General features: G+C 36.0%; 1 protein-coding gene across 1 annotated transcript; it reads left to right on the forward strand.

Moving 5' to 3' along the window:
* The first annotated feature begins 5,278 nt into the window (after positions 1 to 5,278).
* Positions 5,279 to 7,726, forward strand: LOC113308810. The gene is made up of 6 exons (XM_026557263.1): positions 5,279 to 5,317; positions 5,439 to 5,609; positions 6,330 to 6,539; positions 6,649 to 6,749; positions 6,845 to 7,038; positions 7,243 to 7,726. Exons 2-5 carry the CDS (start codon positions 5,545 to 5,547, stop codon positions 7,036 to 7,038), a joined length of 570 nt encoding a protein of 189 aa, XP_026413048.1. The 5' UTR covers positions 5,279 to 5,317; positions 5,439 to 5,544; the 3' UTR covers positions 7,243 to 7,726.
* Positions 7,727 to 10,626: the final 2,900 nt, after the last annotated feature.

Genomic DNA, 10,626 nt, shown 5'->3' on the forward strand with positions numbered 1-10,626 from the left:
ACCAACCAGATAATTAATCCCCTATTTTCAAACAAATCGATCTACTGCTGTCAGAAACTGTAGATGGTGAAATTTGGATAAGGGTCAAAAGTGTCATTTCAACCTTATAGACGAAATTCAACTCTCAGGGAGAGTTTAGGACCTTGGACCTCAAGGCATCCTTAGCCACGATTTCTAGTATACGTCCCCGCGAGACACTGTTGGTCGTGATGTCGTGATTCCTAGAGCACATCCTCGACGAGATATTGCTTGTCACGTAGGTTCTGTAGAGCGTAAAACGTCCCCGACATACTTATGAACCAGAACAACCAAAATTCCAGCATGTCTTCGTGAGACGAAGCTGATTGTGATGCCATCATTCCTAGTATACGTCCTCAACGAGATGCTACTGGTCATGTAGGCTTTGTAGATGCGTAAATACGTCCCCAACGAACTTATGACCCAGAGCGGAGATATACATATCTCCTGTAAGCACGACTCACCCTATCTGAGATCAAGGAATGATTCCTAGTATATCATCACGAGATACACTAGTCATGTCTGCTATAGGATCTGACTCGACTTACTGAGGTTTCCGGATAACTCTTAGGACATCCCGCGAGATACGTTGGTTATTCTACCTTTGAGCCATTTTGACAGACTCTTAGAACATCCTTTCGAGATACACTGGTCTTGTTGGCTCATCATATGGACACACAGTTGATTACTAGCACATCCCTGCAAGATACGTTGGTCAAAGACAATTGAGCCAAAGTCTCGCAGAGTCATTAATCGGGCGTACAAAGCCTTTTTCTCTCTCTCCGGGCCGATTCCCAGCTGATCACGGAGAGATTTTGAGCTGTCCGCAAAATCCCTGAGAGATTCAAATCCCTCTGCAAAATCACGGAGAGATTTTGATCCGTCCGCAAAATCTCGGAGAGATTCAAATCTCTCTACAAAATCACGGAGAAATTTTGAGTCGTCCGCAAAATCTTGGAGAGATTCAAATCTCTTTGCAAAATCATGGAGAGATTTTGAGCTGTTCGCAAAATCATGGAGAGATTCAAATCTCTCTGCAAAATCACAGAGAGATTTTGAGTCGTCCGCAAAATCTCGAACAGATTCACATGATAGGCACACGCCTTACCTAGTGCTCAAGCCTATTTCTCTGTCTCTCAAATACACTCACGGCTAGTAAATTGATCCTGAACCATACATGGCTATCAAAAATGTGGATAAGCTCTCTTGATCTCCGCATACTCAACAAAGGGACCCATAAACAATAATACAGTTTTCACATGACATATGTGATCGGCCATGGAAAGGGGGAGATCATCCTCAGCTCCTCTCACATTCTGCACACGATTCCTGAGGAATTTCATTCTTTTTCACGTGACTCATCCTAGTCGTTCTCACAAATCAGAGAATATCTCTCTATCTTGGCCAACTCGGATAAAGAGAATATTTCTCTCTCAACACATCATCACAAAGGTTGACTCAACTTCACAAAAATGGGGGGATATCAATTAGGATTTTGGTCTGGCGGTCTATGACACGTGTGAAGAATACCCGGCTTATTTCTCACTGCAGATGAGAGTAAAGGCGGTGGAATAATGATATAAACTTAACCTAGTTTATCCATTTTCCTGACGAGACAGGATAATTGCTCTACACAGCACAGAAAGCAATCCTTATCTTCACCGACCTGAGATTAGAGAATTCAACTATAAATAGGTCCTCTATCTTTCCAAACTACGATGATCTTTCTCATAACCTCTCAAAGTAATTCTTATTCAAACACTAAAATTCTATAATCTCTCTCATCATCTGCTTCCCTCCCTAATACCATCCCTAAACCTCCATCCATGTGACTGAAGCAGCCTTTAAACGGCCACTGTGTGTGGTTTAGGCGAAGACTTTTCGTGCTCAACCTCCCGAAACTCACTTTCAAACCCTAGAATCCCATCTCTAGCTCTCACCGATTTTAGTTAACTACAGAAACACACCTAGATTCTCTGTTATACCCTTCATTCCCAACTTGTTACTTACCCAATTCTCTTAATCAATAACCACAAACAAACTCCCTTAGTTCTCTAAATCAATTGAAGAAACCTTATGCAGCAACGTCCATATACTAATAACCCCGATACTCAAATCCTTCCAAACCAAACAAAGATTAATACACCTTTTGACCTATAATAACTTTCATCCCAATTTTTCTACAATTTTATTACCAATAACAACCGTAGGTATTGATTAAAAATGATTAATGGTGAGTGATAGTGGTCACTGTAGGATGATTTTTACGAAAAAGAAAAAGAGACAGAGGCGCGAAGAAGAAAAGAAGAAGAAAAGATAATAGACAGACAGGGAGCAAGCTTAGTTTCAGGGTTTGGTTAAGTGATATATAAGATGGAACAGATTGTTAACATTGAAAATGAAGTATAAATCGAAGGTTATACGATAATCGGTTTTTTCCGGTCGGTATTGAAGGTCAAACCGTTGACCGAACCGAAGATACTATGATTGTTAATGTTCAAGCTGTCACCGACCGTTGGATGATCGTTTCGGTCCGGTTCAGTGTGATTTTGATAGGTTTCTGTCCGGTTTGTCGATTCGACTCGGTTCTTGTGCAGCCTTAATTAGAACTGTGATTTTGACTGCATAACCACTTATGCTCTTTCTCAGGCATATGCATAAACTGTCATTCACATTTTTTGCCATGCATAACCTATAATGCACCACTTCTTAAAATGTAAACAGACAAGTAAATGACATAAACAACGAGTTGACAGTATAACATATTATGCCTATTTCCTAACAAGGCATAACCTGTTATGCATTTGTTTTTTTAAGAATCATGATGTGTTTTACAAATTGTTAACATCTTAAAAAGCAGCTAAATGATAAGATAAGTTTATTACAACTGAACCCTAACATGTAAATGATGAGACAAGTTTATTATAATTGAACCCTAACAGGAATTCAATGCACCTGCTTTATAGATGATACATTGTTGAACATGTTCTTCTTCTTCCTCACTTTCAAGTCTTTCACTTTGATTTTTCTTCTTCCTTTTCAGGTCTTATGATTGTTTGGGTTCACGTCTTTTTCTTTTCTTCTGATTATCAACAGCTTGCTTGATCGAAACAGACCAAATCAACATTAAAACAAATCAATAAATCACACCAAAGAAACAATATATTACACAAAAGATACAAGCAAATCTTACCAGCTTCGTCATCATATACTTCTTTCTAATTATCCGTGTTATCATCCTCATTTTTTGTGTCATCATCCAAAACTTCCTTTGGTGCATCTTTCTTTGTTTTTTTTCTTCCCTTAATAGCTTTATCAGTTTGAACTCTAGGTGCACTAGTGTTCACAATTAATTGCTTCTCAGCTACTCGATCAGGATCTAATAGCAAACAAGAAAAAAAATCATGCATAACAGAAAATATCAAGATGCGTAACAGAGAGATAAATAAATGTTCAGAAACATGAAAGATGTAGGCAAGTTAAGTTCTCACCAACTTTCTTTTTATTCTTTGTTTTCTTCTCTACTTCATGCTTAGGTGAACTAGATGATACATGATCTTTCAATCTCTGCGACTTCCTTGATGAGGTTGCTTCAGGATCTTTTTAACACACAAATAAATAAGTTATTTGTACCAGGTTATGCAGGAACTTTGGTAAGCATAACCTATCATGCATCTGCATAATAGGTTATTTAGAATTTTTTTCCTGCATATCATATGCTTTTTTCTACAGAATTTTTTTATACAAACGTGAATCACAGACACATGAAGGAATGTAAATGCATACCAGAGACTTTCTTTTTCTTCTTAGCAGCGTCATGCTTTGCGTTGGTTCTCGTCTCCTTTGGTTGCTGGTCACCATCAGTTTCCCCCTTTTCCTCTTATAGGTTATCGTCATTAGAGGGTAAAAATAATGTTAAAATTGAAGAAGATTAAAGTGAAAAAGTAAAACTTAAAAATGGGTAAGTTAGACAGGGTGTTATGCGGTGTTTTTTGGTAAGCATAACCTGTCATGCACATATAATTTGTGCTGCATAACCTGTTATTCAGAATTTTTTCCTGCATAACATGTGTTTTGTTTTTACAGAATTTGTTATGCAAACATGAATCACAGACACATGAAGGAATGTAAATGCATAGATACTTTCTTTTTCTTCTTAACAGCGTCGTGCTTTGCATTGGTTCTCATCTCCTTTAGTTGTAGATCACCATTTGTGTCCCCCTTTTCCTCTTTTAGGTAATCATCATCAAGAATAAAAGTTAAAATCGAATCTAGTGAATGCATGCAAGAATACAATCGATTAAACTAGTTTTTCTTACCAGATTTCTTTGCATTAGGAGCTTTTGATTTCTTTTCTTTAAGAGCTTTTGATTTCTTTTTTTTGTTGATGTTTCCTCAATTTTTACTGAAGTGACTTCGATTGGTTGAAGTAGGGGTAGTAATTTCTAGGGTTTGTTGAACTGATTTCAATCGATTGAAGTAACATAATGATCGATTTCTAGAGTTTGAATGATCGAGAAATTTTTTTCTCTGCATAGAGATCCGTTATGGAGTTAAAACCGAGAGGTGAAACGACTGGAAATAAGTGAAGTTAGTGGAGGACGGTTACAGGATTAATGAAACCCCCGAAGGGAATTTGAGTCTTTCCCTGTCTTTTTGATATTTTTAAAATATTTTGGGTTCAGGGTTGTGCGAAAAAAAAGGCCTGAGGATAAGAATTGTTTTTTATGTTTGGGCCTTAGCGTAATTTTCACTATTATTTACTCACCGGGTCGGACACTTGCAAGCGGTACTCTATGTCTTCTTAGGTTGATCTGTTACTTATTAGAAAAAAATATTTCTCTTAGAAAATTTAATTAGGGTTTTTAGAATTTTTGGGCTTTTCCTTCTGTTCTATCTTCTCTCCCTCTTGATTCCTCTGAAAATCATAGGGATCGTTCTTGATTTTCTATTGTCTAGGTTGATCTGTTACTTATTAGAAAAATCTAATTAGGGGTTTTAGGATTTTTAAGCTTTTTCTTCTGTTCTATCTTCCATGGTTAATTTATTTTAACGATTAATATTTGTTTTTAAAGGATGGATACAATTCAAGAAAAAGAACTAAACGAAGAAAAGAAGCAGACGAAGAAGACGAAGAAGAAGAATGCCTGGGAGAAGAGGAAGGAGATGAATGCCAGGGAGAAGAAAGAAGAAGAAGAAGTTGAGTTTGCATTTGTATTGTGTCTACCCTATGTGTTTAGGCAGTACGCTGTTGGTCTTGTCTTGAAGGAATTCACCCAAATTGGTTTGAAGTTATTAGGTAACTAAAGAATCTTTTCTTTATGCTTTTTCTTGATGAGTGTAACAGTTTACACAATTTGATAATAATTGGTTATTCTAAACAGAATAATCTTTTCTAAAGAAGTTATTAGGTAACCAAAATTGGTGAGTGTCTCAAGAAAATTTATAGACGCTCACTTTGAGGAGGGTAGATCTGTAATTAAAACTCCAGAATTTCCATATCTTGGTGTTGGTCCATTCCTTGCTATGAAATTGGAAGGACATGATGCTATCAAGGAAGCTTGTCGAGCGGTAGCAAACTGGAAATTCAGGTAATTTTCACTACATTTTAATCTTTTTAACTCCTGTCTTGACTGGAAGGTAGCAGCTAAGCTGTAAGGCACAATAATATCAGATAAGGTACATTGGAACCTATCAGATAAGGTTTTCATAATTTCGCAGTGGCTGCTCTTGATGACACTTGGAATGTAAACATGATTGATAGTATGTTATTTAGAGATGTAGCTACAAAAATCAGGTCTAATGGTCAGTTGGATAAATATTGGTTGAAACTCAGGGAAACAAACAATTAATATACCTAGAAAAAATATGTTTGTGTGGAAAATGGTTGGTGATGTTCCCCGGTTAAAAGCAAAGTTTAAGTAGTTTTGTCCAGTCTTATCCATATTGTGTTTTGTGTAACAATTTAGAGCATGAATCTTCTGCTCTAAATGTCCATTCATTATGACTGTTTGGTTTACTATGGTCTGAATATGAAGCATGAAATGTCCTTATTAGAATTCTAGGTCATAATGTAAATTTTAGGTGACTAAATTTATTGAAATTTGCAATCCTGTTGCGGTTACGTAATATTTCTTGTCGTGTTTATCTTACCGTATTTACATATTTTTGCCTCTGTACTTTAGTTGCTTTGAAACACTTCTTTTTTTGTTGTTGCAAACGGTCAGTGTAGGGACTCAAACTACTGCATCACCAATTTGGTTGACACAGGGGTTTATGATAAGAATATCTCCATGTTTTTTGTGTGGCAGGTCAACTGTTTACATTAGTGCTACAGTTGAAAAGGCACTAGAAGATGCTGCAACCTGGTTCCGCAATGATGCTTCTGACTCTTTACAAAAAGCAATGAAGAGGAACAGAATGATATTCAACCACCCTGACCACGGCATATGTGGTGGCTTGCCAGTACAAATTATACAAAGCATAGTGAAATACACCCGAATCGCTTTTACCCTCTCAAGGTAAACTGTCAACTTACTATTCTCTTCTTTTAAGTACTAGTAATTTCTTGCTTTTTTGTATTTTGTTGCACTCCTTGGACTAACATTCGCCTAAATGCTATATCAACAGTAGAACTCAGCGGTTCGTCCTAATCAAGCCAAAGGCTTTCGAGGAAGGAATTATACCAGAGTTGCTAAATACTATTGAGAGTAACTGCCTTTACATGAAAGGTTTGCAAAAGAAAAACATGGAACTTGAGATCTTTAAACTTTTTAACATGTGAAAAAGAATTGTTTTGACCAATAAATCTTTGTTAATGATATAGGGTTAAAGCTGGTAAAAAAGTCTGAAGTTCCCGACAGTGTTGCGTGGTCTGATGATAATTCTTCTTCCTCGGGTGAAACTCAGGCTGAAGAATTTGGTATTGCTTTAATCGCGTGGCTTCCAGGTTCAATGTTTGATACAGAAGGTTCCTTGATCATCGGGAAAGATTTAATTGGGGATCATGTTAGCAGATAAGTATGTTCTACTTTTTTGTTAAGTTTAAGTTCAATGTTTTGTGTTAACAGAGTCTAGTCTCTTTTAGGACACTGGTTTTTGCTAAAAACACTGGAAATCGGCTTCCCTCTTTAATCTTTAGTTATTAGCTTCAATCCTCCTTCAAAGCTTTCGTTTATGTTTGGTGTTTTTTTAGAGATTTATTTCATTTAATTCCTTTGGCAGCGAGTGTGTGTTTGTAAGTGCGGCAGCTGAATCGTCGTTGAAGTTTGTTAAAGAGTTTTTCGAATTTGGTGTTGTTGGCTGGCTGGATCCATCTATACCACCTGGCTTTCACGGCGGTTACTTCGATTCAACCTTAACTGGCCTTGAATTTGAGGATCACGATCCAGATATGACTAATCTGATAAATGAGTTCAAGAGAAATTTTCCCGGTATGACTAATCTGATAAATGAGTTCAAGAGGAATTGGCCTTCGTTTAAATTGCCAGAGATGGATAAATCATTTTCCAGCTATAACTGAATTTAGCGGTGGCTCCTAAACTGGGGATTTTTTTTCCTCCCTCATGCACTCTCGTATATTCAATATGTCTTTTGTTTTTATGAAATTGTCTGTGTTTATGCTGGCTTCATGTGAGCAAACAAGTATACTGATGTGTGAGCTATTCTCAAGTTATCAATCTTTTGCTGCATCTTTAGATTTCTCATATAGCTTGTTTGATATGTTCAACTTCTCGTGCATGTAGTCTCAATAGTATTAGTTGATTACTCTTTGAGTTTGTTTGGCCTTTGTTACTGTTAGGCCAAGCACTATGGTGCACGTTATCCCTTCCCTATTAGTAGGAAAAATTCTAAAAAATCAAGTACTATGGTCTCCCATATCCCTAATAGGCAGGATATTCCTCCCTACATTTTAAAAGGGATCACATCCTATCCCCTCGTTTAGGGAAGGGTTTTCATGTAAAATTGCGCTTTACGGAAACCGAGTATCCATTTGACAGTTGAGATGGATATCCAATTTCTGTTTCCGTAAATTTATTTGTTTGACCTTTTTTCGTTTACACCTCTCTCACACCCGATCCTAACCATCCATTATTTATAACAAGTCTATCTTCCCTACCGTCGGATCCCAATGATCATTTTTACAAAAATTCTCTATAAATACAACTCTAATTTTTTTTTTATCTAAATCACTCCAAATCCAATTGAGTTTAATTGATTTCTTATTTCTCTTCTTCTTACTATATTTCTTTGATTTTTATCTTTATCTTCTAGCACCCAAGTTTGTATATCTTCTGCCACTCAAGTTTGTATATTTTAGTTTGATTCGAAATGATTAATAAGTTTGTACAACAGGAAGAGATTAAACTTACTACTGCATATGTTTATGTGAGTTGTGATGAAATTATAGGTGCACAACACAAAACATCTTTATTTGGATTCGCATTCACCAAATTTTCGTCGAACGCAACGGCAATCCTAATGGAAGGGATTGGGGTGCCTTAAAAACCAAGACGAAGGCAATAAAAACGGTGCGTCACACGAAGATTTGGTAAGTTCTAGTAATTTGTTAATTTTTTCCATATACTTGATGATAATAGTAATAAACTAAATTTTTGTTACATAATATTTCAGACAAAAGAAGGTCGAGAACAATTTCAGGAACAAATAGGACAGTCACTCAAGTATAATGCATGTTATTAAATGTTCAGAGAAAAGGTCCCTGAATTTAATTATGAACTTACTGCCGCCAAAAATAGTAAGTTGTTTCATAGTCATCGTAACTTTGTACCAGTCGAAAATGGTACCGAAATATTGCCTAACGGAGAGACTCGTTGGAATTACAAGTATAATGCTCGGCATATAGGAAGTAAAGAAGCAAAAATGCTAGCCAGACAGAAGAAAGACCACGAGCAAGGTGTATTTAGAGAAGGTGATGAGGGAAGTTCTTCGGTTAAGATGGAACAAGAAAAGATTTATCAACATAGTTCAAATATTTTGGATTATCTTAAGGAAACACGATCAAGAAAGGAAGTAATGGGAGCGGAAAAAGAATTCCAATACAACATAATTTGCGCGTCTAATCTACAACCTAGTTATCAAATGGAAGAACAACTAAATTTGCAATAGCTCCAACAACAGGCTTATCAAATGCATTTGGATCAAGATAATGCAGTAATGTCTATGGATCTTAGTAAGTTACCTCCTAACGATTTTTTTTATCGATGCATGCAAAAGGATATTTTGAATAGAATGAATATAATCAGCGTTGAAGATTCAAAAGATGATGATGTAATCCATCTCTAATTGTTTTCTCTTCAATTGAGAAATATTGTCCTAATTTCTAGTTCGTATGGTTGTTAACTTAATTAAAAAAATGTTGTGTAAATAATTTATTTTTTGTATGAATTAATAAAATTTGGAGTAACCAATGGTTCAATTTTCAAATTAATATTTTTAAATACTAGAGCCGTTATATTTATCTATCTATATAAAGACTTTGTATTCATTATCTACAAAATATAAAACAAATCCTACTTATATTTCTTCCTTCCTTGTCAAAATATAACCATGCATCCACCAAACCCACCGTACACACTAAAAGATGATACTGATTTGATACGTAGTCCTTAATAGAAACTGGGAATCGGTTTTGGTCACATGTATGGAGAATGTTCGTGTTGCGTTTTAACAGTTGTGATAATAGTATAATGTATCCGAGTTACGAGGACAAGCACATACAATTATAAATAATTGCAACACATTCATGAGGTATTTACAAAATCATAATTACGATGGAGAGGCCCTGATGAATGAATTTATCCAAATAAGAGGGTATTCGTTCATCCATTTCGAGGAAAATGAAATGTTTGGTATTGAAATCACTGCAGTTAGTACGAGTCGATATTTGTTATATCAAAATGTTTATCACCTGTGTTGTGTTGTGGTTTTAATGTAATATTAGCAGTTTTATAATATTTTTTTTGTACTTAAACCATTGTTCATTACAATTGATCATTCGATTAAAGCGTGTAATGCCCTGCCCAAACATCTTAACATTGTTGACAGTAGGTCTGAACACATTACATGCTATTAATTTTCCCGGTGCGAGATTCAATTATCAATGACACTTCGAAATGATAAAACGACTCTCCTCTTCCAAGCGGTATGTGCATCCTGTGTTGCGAACCTATCCCCTCTGTGTCTAGCGAGAAACTTATTGTACTTGAGGCATAATTTTGTAACATGATTCTTTCTTAAACAAACGTAGGTTGGTTCATAATTATAGTGTGGTTTCTTGTACTTATCGCTCATCTGTTTAACGAAAGGACCCCAACCAACTTGAATCCAAAGTATACTCTTGTGTTGTTGATCTTCGGAAAGATCCTTAACAGTGTAATAATTTCTAACCCATTCGGTCTTTTCCTCAACATCCTTTAACCTTTCCCTCAGTTGGAACTGTTCTTGACCTCAATTCTTTGTCCTGAGTTTCTCTTCATATTTTGTCGCAACCGATGACGATGATATGGTTTCTTTTGTAGGTTTTTGTTCGCTTCTTTTGTGTATCTCTTCTTCCATTACAACAATTGATTTGGTTGTTCGCTTGCA

Source organism: Papaver somniferum, chromosome 9 (genome assembly GCF_003573695.1).
Source record: "Papaver somniferum cultivar HN1 chromosome 9, ASM357369v1, whole genome shotgun sequence".
In the NCBI taxonomy this organism is placed as follows: Eukaryota; Viridiplantae; Streptophyta; class Magnoliopsida; order Ranunculales; family Papaveraceae; genus Papaver; species Papaver somniferum.

What these genes read in the sequence shown, in the direction of transcription:
- LOC113308810 (XM_026557263.1), top strand. Translation starts at nt 5,545, where the DNA reads ATGAAATTGGAAGGACATGATGCTATCAAGGAAGCTTGTCGAGCGGTA. An exon ending in GTAGCAAACTGGAAATTCAG is followed by an intron (nt 5,610 to 6,329) that starts GTAATTTTCACT and finishes TTTGTGTGGCAG; the next exon opens with GTCAACTGTTTACATTAGTG. An exon ending in TAACTGCCTTTACATGAAAG is followed by an intron (nt 6,750 to 6,844) that starts GTTTGCAAAAGA and finishes TTAATGATATAG; the next exon opens with GGTTAAAGCTGGTAAAAAAG.